This window comes from Engystomops pustulosus, chromosome 7 (genome assembly GCF_040894005.1).
Source record: "Engystomops pustulosus chromosome 7, aEngPut4.maternal, whole genome shotgun sequence".
NCBI classification, from domain to species: domain Eukaryota; kingdom Metazoa; phylum Chordata; class Amphibia; order Anura; family Leptodactylidae; genus Engystomops; species Engystomops pustulosus.
The window spans coordinates 110,950,828-110,964,388 of NC_092417.1; the positions used below are offsets into that span (position 1 = coordinate 110,950,828).

The 13,561-nt window shown below is 40.2% G+C and overlaps 1 protein-coding gene across 5 annotated transcripts in view; it reads right to left on the reverse strand.

Annotated features, from left to right (window-relative positions):
* CMIP (c-Maf inducing protein) overlaps nt 1-13,561 on the reverse strand; it is a 111,176-nt gene that overhangs the window by 22,412 nt on the left and 75,203 nt on the right. For 3 of the 5 annotated variants that reach the window (XM_072117545.1, XM_072117544.1, XM_072117549.1), the window contains 5 exons: nt 13,277-13,354; nt 11,038-11,141; nt 10,004-10,108; nt 8,963-9,316; nt 3,387-3,452 (listed from right to left, as the gene is read on the reverse strand). In XM_072117545.1, coding sequence (XP_071973646.1) covers nt 3,387-3,452; nt 8,963-9,316; nt 10,004-10,108; nt 11,038-11,141; nt 13,277-13,354 — 707 coding nt within the window. The remainder of the gene's footprint in view (nt 1-3,386; nt 3,453-8,962; nt 9,317-10,003; nt 10,109-11,037; nt 11,142-13,276; nt 13,355-13,561) is intronic. The other 2 variants (XM_072117548.1, XM_072117547.1) reach the window with 1 other exon arrangement.

Sequence of the window (13,561 nt, forward strand, 5' to 3'; positions counted from 1 at the left end):
AAAACACAACCTTGTATAAAAGTTGAACCTTTTGGGTCCATTGCCTTCTACCTTTGTACAGCCAGCCTTTGACCAAGCGCTCATAAACTTTACTCTGACTACTTTTGTTTTGCCAAGGACCCCAAGTGACTTAATTAAACCTCAGTCACATCTCCATTAATGAGAATGACAAAGCAATTATAGGTGACATTGCAAAGTAAATTGCATCACATACAGTGGAATAATGCAGTCCTGTGTGAATTGCTGAAAGACAAATTTGGCCAAATGACGCCAGTGTGTTTTTTTGCTGCCTCGAACTTTAATACCTGCAGTCACATTGCTAAAACCAATGCGCGTGCAAGGTAACCAGGACCCTGGGGTATAGATTGTTGGTAAATGGGACAATTACAGCTGTTAATAGCTGCTCTCCATGGAGCAGATTTTTTTTCTCAAACCGAAATGCTCATTAGTTCCCTCCTTAAGGATTAGTCTTGTTTCAGTGGCAAATATACAGCTTTAGTTCCATCAAAACATGAACACGTGTACCTTAGCTGCCTTTTGTAAGCATTTCTGGGTTTGACCACCCTCCCTGTTTTTACAACTGCTGCCATCAAGTTGTAAAAATACAAACACTTTTTTTCTGCACGATTGTCAAGGTTTTTGAGCTTAAAACCATATAGAAATTAAGGGGAACCTCTCCAGGCAATTTGGGATGCAAATTACCACTAGGATGAAGGATTGTAAACCAAGAACACTAACATACTGGTGTGCGCCCCAACTGGCAGGATCTGCTCTTCCTTAAGCTTCTTATGCCCTTGTTTTTACAAAAAAAGGCATCAAAAATGAGCCTGAAGGGCACTGGGCTCCATAGTCGTTAAATAAGCCCTGAGCCCCTCAGGTTCATTTGGATTAACTCTAAAGTCTTTAATGGAACCCAAACAGCACAAATACAGGGAAATTTGGGACACTAAACCACCACTCCATAAGGACCTATCACAAATCATCCTGACAGGATTTCCTCGGAGTTCACGGAGGGCAAGTTCTCACTTGGAGCACCATGTTATAGGGGAGCTTCATCCCGCTTTCCTACCAGAGTTTGCCCAGGCCACTGTTAAAATCACATTTCCCTATATGCACAGAGCTCACAATTCTATGTGTATGAGTAGAGCTTGCATAGTAGGAGAGGATTTACAGGTCAGGTCAGTGGCATGTGACTTCCCCAGCCAATCACTGGCCCCAGCAGTCATGTCTGTCATGTTACAGCTGGCATGTGGCCTTCATTTCCAAGGCCTAAATTAAACATAATGGGCCACTTTTACTTACCCGGTCCTCGGAGTTCACAGAAAGTGCACTGTCTGTGTATAATGCACTGTGCCGCAATTCACTAAGATCGTGCCCGATATCCTGCATGTGTCGCTTCCCCGCTCAGGTCCGCCGGAGTTCCCCTTCTTCTTCCAGATGCATGTACCGTATTTTTCGGCCTATAAGGCGCACCGGAGTATAAGGCGCACCTCTAATAAATGCCTGCTAAGACATCTAGGTTCATATATAAGGCGCACTGGAGTATAAGGCGCAGGATCAAATGCAGTACCTAAAAATGACCAGCAGGTGGCAGACCTGTGCACAGTTCAAGCCAGCTACACTTCCCGGGAAACTTGTCTTCAGCGTGTCAGAGAGCTCCGATCTCAGAGGTATGGGCTGCTGGGGGTTACTGCAGGGTGATGCAGCAGGGGTTAAGCGGTCTCCCTCTGCCCCTTCTCCTTCCCTCCTCAGCCAGGGTGTTATTCCTGTGGGGTTCCCTGTGGCTCCTTCTCTTTCCCCTGTTACAGGGCTGTCAGGTATGGGGGATTGGTTACTGATGATGATGATGATTGCCTCGTGGTCGGCACTATGGCAGCTCCGGTCTCTCCGTGCTAGGTGAGGGCAGGATGGGCACAATGTTAGTTGTGGTGCCAGGGCACTTCAGGAGCCAGGGACCCTGTATACTGTGTGGGAAGGTGCAGGAAATTTCTGGGGATGGAGCTATTAAACACTGGTAAATGTACAGTACATCTTGTATTCAGCACATTTCTGTATAAGTTCATATATAAGGCGCACTGGCCTATAAGGCGCACCTTTGATTTCTGAGAAAATTAAAGGATATTTAGTGCGCCTTATAGGCCGAAAAATACGGTAAGTGCTTGATCTTGCGACATAATTTGTAAGTTAAATCCCGAACTCCGTCCGAATCCGTCGGATCGATGCCCCCCCCCCCCCGATGTCTGTCGCATGAAATACAGCGCAGCCGCACCACAATCTGATCGCGTGCAACACAATCCCCAGTTAAATACCTGCCACCGTGGCATACATCCCGAACGTTGGTAAATCCGACAAAAGTAGGATCCGAGGACCCTTAGTAAATAAGCCCCATTTCCTTTAAAACAATGGCTTTTACCCTTTGCCCCCAGTGTTACATCTGCATTAAAAGCATTAGATGTCATATTTTGATGGGAATCATTTTACCAGTGTACAGGCAGTCCGCGGGTTATGTACAAGATAGGTTCTGTAGGTTTGTTCTCAAGTTGAATTTGTATGCAAGTCAGAATTGTATATTTTATAATTGTAACTCCAGACAAATATTTTTTGGCCTCTGTGACAATTGGATTTTAAAAATGTTGGATTGTCATAAGAACCGGGATTAACACTAAAGCTTAATTACACACACCTTTTATAACTGTTGTGGCTGTTTATTGTAGCCTTGGGCTAAAGTACAGTAAATTACCAACATCCAGAGGTCGGTTTGTAACTTGGGGTTGTAAGTAGAGGTTTTTAAGTAGGGGACCACTTGTAATTGGTCCATTTATAGCCAATAGTTCACAAATAATAACAAAGATGACTAGTTACAACATTTATAAAAATTGGTGAGACTGGCTTGATCTCGCTTTTTATGCTCAACAAACATAAAGTAAAGGCAAGTGACGGAGGAGATTTTACGACACAACATACCATAATATGTCACAATACAGTTTTGCAACACAGAAAATGTATTGGATTAAATCTTTGGAACTGAAGGGTTTATAACATACATTCATGTAATTTATTAGAGAAGTGCACCATGTTTTTCTTTGGTTCGATTAATTTAATATTTTTTTGACCAAAACTTGGACTTTTTAATTTTTTTAAATGTAATTATATATCTCAGAGTTTTTTTTAAGTATTTAACAAAGTTAATGTAGAATTATGAATGTTTAGCATGGAAAAGTAAAAAGACTCCCCCCTCATAAGCAGTCCTAGATCTCCAGTAGCGGTCTGCAGAACTTAATTCTGGACTATTGAGGACATTATCTGCATAGTTTGTAGAAAAACTCTAGTTTCAGCACCTAAATTATCACTTATACAGCAGATAATGGAAACAAGATAATACTCACTCCTTAGGAAATGGGATGGGTTGCAGCAAACTCGCCAAGGCTGGCCGCCAATCGTCATAATCTGACCTGTAAAATATAATTTTCTTGTGAGAACTTGTAGCAAGTAATAATTTAACACCACGTAAAACACTGCAAAGTGTTTGTGTGCAATGCAACGCAACGATGAAACACATAAAATGGATTAACCTTTTATTGAAGCACTAACATAGTTTATACATGGACCCATTTGGGACAAGGGTTATAATATGTTGGAAATAGAGAATAATTTCATGGTTGCTCGAAAATGTACAAAGCTTCCCATAGACAAAAAAGGTTTTGGACAACAAGACCATTTCCAAGCAGCAGAACTAAACTTGTGTTCCTGTATGGCTACTTAGTATTGTCCTCTTTTAATCTAGTCATGTCCTAAAATGGAAGTATTTATTCTAGGATTTCCCGTATTGTCTTTTGTCCTTAGTGAACCCCACCAGGAAATAAAATGACCATGCCCCTTTTTCCCGTTGGCTTCTCTTCTTCATTTGAGGAGAGTGAGTAAAAGACTTGAATTGTCACAGAATTGTATCTCACTTGATGACATAGATTGGAGTTTAGGACAGTGTTTCCCAACTGGGGTTCTGTGCAGCTCCAATGTTTCTTGGAAGACAACATCAGCAAATGCTGGGAAATACTCTCCTGGCTATTTATTGTTAAACTTTTATGCGAGTACTCAATGAAAGAAGAGCCTTGAATAATGACACCAGAGAGCGAGATACCGTAACTGCGTCTTAGATTCCTGTAAACGACCAGCACAGCAGGTGACTTCTGCACAGATAAAGAAATCGCCTAATACTCTAACTCATAAAGAACTTTCCACTACTACTGTGCCCAACACATGAGATTTGTGTTTACGATGGGCATTAGGGAATGTAAGGCAGCTGTCCCCTCCAAGAATAGAATTACTGATACCATATTCTGTTCAATATAATAAGGCCAAGTTCAAATGAATAGCCGCTTTGCTAGTGCACCAGAAAAAAAAGCGCAGCAAAAAAAGAAAAGGTGATGAGAGCTTCTACGCCTTAGAGAAAGAATACTGGTACCAGCTTTACTCGTAATTGAGTTATATGCAGGCTCAATGCACCTGCCCCTGGGCCCTTGTGACTAGTGGGCCCAATGCCCTTCTTTCATAACAGAATATAGGTGCTATAAAATGCAAGTGATGAGTATTTTGCCAAGTGCCTTCCTTACACATATTGTATGGAACACCCTGTCCTTGTATCCATGTGGTTTTCATACGAGTTAAAGCATGACGCTCTGCAATCCTGACCCCATTTCCTTTGCCGGTGAAAGATGTGACAGCTTCTAACCAAAATCCCATACACTTTTGCAATTTCCCCTTAGAACGTTTTTTTCCTTCTCTTACTGATTTCTCAGAAACAACACTGAGGTAAAGGGAAATGCACACATTTGTACTTTCTATAAATCACATAAGCAGGCAGCTGATAGAGCGCCAAAATCCTTAAAGTTGCAGTCTGTCTAAAATACAATAAAATGCAGAATATAGTCCAAAACTAGCCAAGAAGATCAAAAAGCCATATGCATATATAGATAAGCTAGTTGTAAAAAGTCTTCTACCTACAAAGGGGTGATAGAATGGCACCGTGAAATGCCATATTTACACATGTGCAGTCTAGACCCTGCTCTGGTGGGTAAAGCTGATCAACAACACATCCTAGTGTGGAAAAGAGATTGACCAAGTATATACTCTACCTAATGCCGTAACTCTTGCTTGTCTTTACCACATCACCCCTATAAAAATGTGACTCAAGCAGGAAAAAGTTTTGCAACTCGACTTGAGTCGCACCACTAAATGCAGTTAGCTGAATTTACATTAAAGAAAAGGAATCTCTAAAGAGCTGCAGTATTTACAGAGAACCTGTCAGAAGGTTTTACAACACTAAACTACCAATCCCCTCAGGTACGATATGAAATGTCCTTACTAAAATTACCTCTTTTATGTCAAATCTCTTCTGTTCACCAATAAAGAAAATCACCTGCAAATTGAGTCAAATATGACTCTTTTCCCATCATTTTCACATAACAGTCCAGTTCAAACATCTCTATCTTCTGTTTTATAGTACATAAAAAATGTTTGTGCCACATTACACATAAGAATCCCATTTTTCAGATCACTTCAGGCTTATGGTTCTGTGAACAACAGGACTGGACATGCAGAAAGTTATGAGACATAGGGGCACATTTACATACCCGGTCCTGTCGCGATTTTGCAGTGCGTTGGCCGACAAGGACTCGGGTCCGTCGCGATTTACTAAGGTCGTGCGTCCAACTTCCTGCGGGTGTCGCTTCTGCGCCGAGGTCTGCCGGAGTTCACCTTCTTCTTCCTGGTGCTTTTGAGCGCGTGATCTTGTGACACATTTTGTTTTTTCCGAATCGGTCGGGTTGTCCGACGGCCACGCCCCGATTTCTATCGCGTTCAAGCCAGCGCCAATGCGACACAATCTGATCACGTGCACCAAAAATCTGGGGCAATTTGGTGCAAAACGGAAATTTACCGGGAAAACCTGATGGAATCGCGGTCAGTGGACCCTTAGTAAATGTGCCCCATAGTTGGAAATGTGAGCTGAAGATAAAGATCAAGTTCAAGCTTATTTTTTAACTGTCTGTATGCTCAGTTCTGTAGCGCACAGCACCATTAGCCTTATGTGATCTGAAAGATGAGATTCTCATCTTAAAATCACTAAACTTGACTATTATGTGAAAATGGGATATGGAGAGTTTTTTAAATTAATTTCAGATAAGCCCACAGAATAATGATACCACCCACTAACCAAAATAAGAAAAGAGAGGCGTGCAAGACGCTCCTTTAATTCCCGAATTGCGTATGATGTTTATTTCCAGACTATAACTGGAACACTCCCAGACATAACACCTGATAGGAGAGACAATGATTCACAATCTGCTCCTGCCAACCAAAGCAGGTCTAAATTTTAAACCAGTCCCCAGCATTATCACGCAGGGTCACGGTCGGAGAGACCTCTTTTTGTGACACAGATTTCCTGGCAGCGTACTGAAACACAGCCTTTTCTCAACAATGAGACAGTGAGCAAAATACATTCTGATTTCCTTATACAATGTTAGTAGAAAAATGGATGGAACTCCATAAAAGCTGAGCTGCAGATAGAGAAACCCCCAAATGAAGCAATCGCCCATAACTTTTAGTAGACATTTCAAGTTGTTCACAATTCTATTTGGAGATTTCTCAGAAACGTCGGGTGAAAAGTAAAGACCGCATTTCTAACTTCCATAATGGCTGCCTTCCAAATTTCCCTGACATCTGAAGGGAACATCCTCCTAGTTATTGATGGGTACAGGAGTAAGGAATATGTTATTGCAAAAACTGGTCTAAGGTTGCTAAATAACAGAATATGGGACACTCAGGGAGCTCAAGGTAACTTACAGCTCTTGAATAAGAAATGCAACAGGCCCTCAGCCTTTCACTGCATCACATAGGGTTCTGGCGTCAGTTAACAGGACCTTGTGCACCCACCTTATCACCAATAGTCTTTGGACTGAACACCCTCATCTGTAATACCAGTGATACAAATGATAAGTGTGTAATAGTGTGTAGGACATCTCATTCTTGGAAGAGAACACTCACTCTTAGCCCCGCTTCTGCCATCTCTATATTTAACCTGTGTATTATTTTTTTTATTTGTCAAACTGTAGGTGTATAAAACGGATTAATGGCCGGGTGTTGTCATCCCTATAAAATGTAGGAAAGACGTCAGTGCAGTAATGAAACCAATACTTCCTCCATAGTGAGAGATGACTGGTGACACTGGATTAACCAGTGCACAGAGTGTGAGTTCTCAGTACCACTCCCTTGGCATCCTCTCATCATACTGACATACTCCTTTAGATATAACTGAGGTTCCAAACTTAGTCCAACAGATAAGTGCCCTCACCTGCTCCAAACTCTAGATTCACAACTGCGGGTGAGTCACACCGTGAGCTGCATTTCTCGCATAGTAAGAAAAATGCTAAATGTGGAAGAAGATCAAGAATTTCGCCATATTAAAGGGAACCTGTCACCAGGGGATTCATTTTTCGCACTATCCCAGGCCCCACAGAGCATACATACACTGCCAAAGAGTTTTTGTACTCAAGTAGGTTTTACAAAAAAAAAAAAAAAAAAAAGAAATATGTTATACAGTACCATTCAATGCCATGTGCTCTGTGACTATGCACTTGTCCCCTGGGAGTGGCTATAGAGGAGCAGGGGGCGTTATATCAGCAAACTTAAATAAATATTTTTGTTTTTTCATGTAACAGAGCAACACAAAGTATTAAAATTTTTGTGAAGTGTAAAGAAAATGTAATATGCTTTTGCAATTTTTTTACTACCGTAATTAAAAGGGCCAGAGTAAATATTTTGTAGGGAGAATATTCGCTGCTGGTCTCTTGGGGTATGTCTTTACGAGCTTTACCCATCTAGAATTTTTACCTTCTCTTTGCAGTTAACCTGCTCAAGCTCAGTCAAACTGGTTGGGGGACATTTGTGAACAGCAATTTTTAAATCCAGCAACAAATTCCCAATGAGATTTAGGTCTGAACAGTAACTGGGACTTATTAACACACCGGGACTTAGAATCTTGCCTGGTTTCCTAATTTTAGGTGGGAGGCCATGTTTTGTTCAGTTAGAATCTGTGCCTATTTCCTCCATATACAGGTAATGAATTGAACAGTGCTCCACAAGATGTCCAGAGCCTGGTTTATTATTTTAAAACCAAACCCTGCAATTCACTTTGTCACAAAGTTATACTTGAGTTATCCAATGTGTTCCCTAGTTTTCTTGCTGTTACTTAAATTAAATAAATATTTTATTTTGCATTTAAAAACTTTAGAAAAGCACAAATCATCTTCATTACACTTCAAATGTGTATTGCTATAGCACATAAAATTTAATTAAAATCCATCCAATCAGAAACAAGCTAAATTAACAGTGACTGTGCTAATCTTCTTATATTTGTTACCCATGGCCTCATTCCTTCTAAAATCAACTTTTAAAATTATGTTAATGAGCCTAAGGGGCTACTTTGCCCCTCTGTGACCTTATGTGCACTTATGTATATTTTGTGTAAATGGGCAATAGGTTTGCTTTCTAGACAGTGTCTGGTAAAGCGAACAGTTCTCAAAACTGTGAGACGCCAGACCTGTAAAGACAATAAAATTTCAACTCTGCTGCCAACAGAATAACAACAAGATAGAATATAATTGGTAGCAAGCAAAAAGTAAGAACATCTAATTACATAATACCGCTAGTGGAGCCTGTTATGGAAAAAAAGAAAGGAATGAGGATACCAAATATTGATGGCAATCCATATCATGCTTCCATGATAGCAGTGCAGCCTGCATTATTTGTGCTATTATAAATAAGGGAAATAGCGATGGGCACCAGTAACATTAGTCTAATGCTGTGGGAGCTATTCTGGCAGACTTTGTCACAAATAATTAATAAGTTTATAACATTTAAACATTAAAAGCTAATAAACTACAACAATATAGAGAGGACTACTCACAGGATTTTCAGGATTTCCACATAGCACTCCAGTACTCGTTCAGCTTGTGGGCTAAGTTCTATACTCATGGTGCTACAAGCTGGGCTGATGAGCAGGCAGTCAATCAAGTTGGGCTCACTGTCATTGCCGGTATTGGCCTTTAGCTTCTGATTAACCGTATTGTTGCGCTCTACTTCTACGTGGACCTCATTTGACGTGACAATTACTGTTTTGTGTCGGGAGTCTGCTGAAGTCACCTCTTGTGAGACAAGGTCCGGGTTGGTATGGAGCAGCCGTAAGGGTATATTGGGTTTGCGATCACATTGCTGCTGGCATCCATTCCGAATTTCTTTTAAACTTGGTGAATTATCCCGGCTACAAGACAAAAATGGATATTTCAGCTGGTTGATCTCCCCTAGATTCTTGTCTTCCCAGAATCCTCCTTTTAGGCAAGGTGAACATCTCTCCCACCAACCAACTTTATGCAGTAGTAAGTGAAAACCCTCAAAAGTAATTTTGTGAGGCATCTCATCCAATATGGCCTTTGATAGACATAATGTGTTCTTTGTGAAGGTATACATTAACCATATGCTTGGTATTCCAACAGTTAAATATGGCTTACAGATCAAATTATTGGAAGGATCTAATTTCTATAAGTAAATTGATGATATTTCAGTTACTGAAACTAGTTCTAGATCAGTCTATTTCTACATGGTTTCCGCATTAGATTTTAGATTCATATAAAGCAACTGACAAAGTACATAATGCACATCACCTGAAATCTTCCTATGATAAACACAAAATTACTTATAAGATTTAAAATATTGCATCCATGATCCAAAACACATACTGCATACTAGCAAGACAATAGCATAACATTTTTTCCTAGTTCACCCACTTTTATGACCAATAAAAGTCCGGGAACCAATCCCTTGGGAGAGGAACGAACTTCCACACTGAGGCATGAAGTGGCTTGTTCTCAGCCAATCTACACACTTAGGCCAATGTTGATCAGGCTTTTACTATAGCTTCTGCCATATATAAGCCATAGCAGATACTGACCTGTTAATGAATTCCTCATAGCATGAATAAATGGCAGCTAGGCACACAGCAACCAGGTTTGGTAGAACTCTAGGGTGTGGACAATTAGCAGTGGGCCCATGCATGCTGGTAATAAAAAGCAGAGATTGGAGATAAGAAAATGTATGTACTCATATTTTATACACATTATATTATATTCTTGGGAAAATTCATAACAAAAATAGTTTTATGTAGAAACAAAATGACAGCCACCAATGTATGCATGGTTCACAATGGTTTTTGCTGTTGATGAATGTTGATCTGTAAGGCAAAAATCCATATGTGTAAACCCAACCGATCCCCAGCAGGAAGTGTACACAGTCTCCCATTGGCCATTGTCTGAGAAGACTATTGATTAATACTAGGTATACTTTTTATATTTAATGGATGCAAATATTGTAAAAAAAAGAAAAGCTGCGGTGAGAACTTTCAAGTATGTGAGTCATATTGTTCTCAAGTGAATAAGGGGCAGGAGGGTAATTGAACTGGATCCCAACGAATATGGGGTAAAGGTAAAAATGTGAACACTCTGGTATGGTATATAGAAGTTTCCTGCCAAAAGATAATACAACAATAAAGTGAGGTAAGTGTCAAATGGTAATCCTCGGTACATGAAATCAGACTATGTCCTACAGACTGAGCACAGTGGCCGGGACATGAATCCTTGAAGCACAAGGTCCACCAGAGCAGAGTATAGTGAAGAAAGCAGCTGGTAATCTGCTGAATATTAGGGAATAGATTATCTGCTGATAAAGATGGCTAAGCAGCTTCACTTTCAATTGCATGTGTAGTCAAGAGAAAATAAAAACTGTAGAAAATTCTGGTACCCACTTGCTAAGGGTAAAACTTCTCAGCCCCGCATGGAAAAAGAATATATTATTCTGCAACAAAAGCTCTTAAATACGGAAGTAGGAGAGATCATCTTATCTTGTAGAAGAATCACACAAATCCCCACAAATGTCTGGAAAATAAAAACAGTAGTATATCCTGGTACCACTGAAGCCATAGTCACTGACCTGTGTATAAATTTCTTCACCACCTCCATTCCCGCATTTAACTCATTCAGCGCCAGTATGTACTCCTGAGTGAACAGTCGTAACCGTGGACACTTCCCAAAGTCCTGCACAAAATTCGAAAGAAGGGAAGAAAGAAAAGTCTGTTTGAAAGATTTCTACCACCCAAAGATCATCCATTCTTCTGTGTGCCGACAACTCCACCTAATAATTAATCATTATTTTTACATATATTTAAAATTAAAAGTCATATTAAGAGGTTTTCTAGGAAGAAAACATTTTGTTGACAAAAGGACAGATTAGAAAACAATATTAAAAAAAAATGCCCCAATAGAAGCCCTTCTCCAAACATCCTGCTCTACACTATTTGGTATCTCCTGTTTGTCAAGACAGGATTGGGAGAGACCAATTGCACTTGCAAGGGGTAAAACTTCTCTGCCCCGCATGGAAAAAAGAATATATTATCCTGCCACAAAAGCTCTTAAATATGAAAGTAGGAGAGACTCGGGGTACATCTTCTCTTGAATAAGAACTACTCATCTGTGCTAAATCACTATTGCTATAAAAGTATTCTGAACCCTTCCTACAAGTGTCTGTTCTTGTCAGTATGTCTGGAAAGCTTATAATGTGTCCGACACAATAATGTTTTTACTTGACTTTGGAAAAGGTAGACCCCCTTTAAGCTTTCTACAAATACATGGCTTGGGTTATTAAAGGAGTCTAGAAGTTGGTCCCAGTAATAGAATACTGTGTCTAATGTCTAATGACAATGGAAGATATAATAGAATATTGCTGTATGAAATGTTACCCAGTACATGTGACCTAATAAGAAACAGTGGGGCAGATTTACTTACCCGGTCCATTCGCGATCCAGCGACGCGTTCTCTGCGGTGGATTCCGGTCCGGCCAGGATTTATTAAGGTAGTTCCTCCGCCGTCCACCAGGTGGCGCTGCTGCGCTGAAAAGCATCGGAACGCGCTGGAAGTTCACCAGCTCGGGCTGAGTGAAGGTAAGTGCAAGCTCCGTGACAGATTTTTTGTTTTAAATGCGGCGGTTTTTCCGAATCCGTCGGGTTTTTGTTCGGCCACGCCCCCCGATTTCCGTTGCGTGCATGCCAGCGCCGATGCGCCACAATCCGATCGTGTGCGCCAAAATCCCGGGGCAATTCAGGGAAAATCGGCGCAAATCGGAAATATTAGGGTAACACGTCAGGAAACCGCGAATCGGGCCCTTAGTAAATGACCCCCTGTGTGTTAAAGAATTAATAGTCATGAGGCTGCAACACATTATTCTATGGAGGAAATACCCTATTGCCCTTATTTTTCTCAAACTCAAAGTGGCTGAAGGTTGGACGTTAAAAAAATCTGGACCCATTTTTTAAGCAGCAAAGGTGCTGCATAAGAAAACAAAAGTTTTGTTGTTGTTAAAAAATAGGTCCAGGTTTTTTTTTATGTCTTATCTTCTTAGTACAGAAGTGTCTATGTTGTAGAGGGAGATGTATGTGTTCTTCCAAATCTAACTTTGTAACTTATATATTGCAAAAAAAACAATCATCGAACAGATGTTGAGGGTGTTGCTTGGTATCCCTCCATGTACATTTGGTGGATCCAGCCAACATGAGCCACCTTATAGTTTATATAGACAGTCTTCAACCCACCCAAAGTAATAGCATTTTCACAGGTTTACATTCATTCATGACAAAAAAAAGAACATTTTGTGTGGGTCAGAAATGTAGATACAAAAATGGTTAAACTGCACAAGAAGAGGAATTCTCTAAAGCCCTGCAAGTTGAAAACAGAAGACAACCTTTCGGAAATGAGTAAAATAAATTTCAGAATTCAGATCAATAAAAAGACTTGCAACAGTTAAAAGATATGCGCAAAGGTCGACACAAGACCAACAATGAGTTAGTATTTTCAGTTGCTATGAGATTATGACATTATCGGTCTTCAGCTTTAGTCAGTGCCAGCAGCCATTTTGTGGTCTGGAATGCACATAAAATGGCTGTAGGTAAAAGAAAGCAGACATTTACACATATAGAAAGGTAAAGAGGCAGCAGAGCATTCATGAAATCCATTATTATTAAAGGAAACATAAATGATGAAACCAGAAAAGAAAATGGCATTTTCAAAAAAAAAAAACTTTCAGGAGCCTGATGTACGGTACATATTAAATATCCACCTGACACATTACTTAATATCTATTACAGGTGACATAACAGATATGTGACACACAATATTACCTGCAAATGCAGGTGTTTTCCAACCTCCACCAGCAGATAGAGAGAAGTATCCAAGCCGGTAAAACAGATCCAGTACATCTGCAATTCATTTGATACCCTTCAATTATTGGAACTGGGCAAATAGTTATTCAATTAATATGGCAGTTCATATCATGGGGAGATTGGAGACTGCTGTTCACAGGTTACATCATTGCTGTACCGCTGTTAGCGCGAATGTACCAGAATAGCGTTTGCCATGGATAGTGATAACTACAACAATTACCATATTTAGCTCTGGCAGAAGAT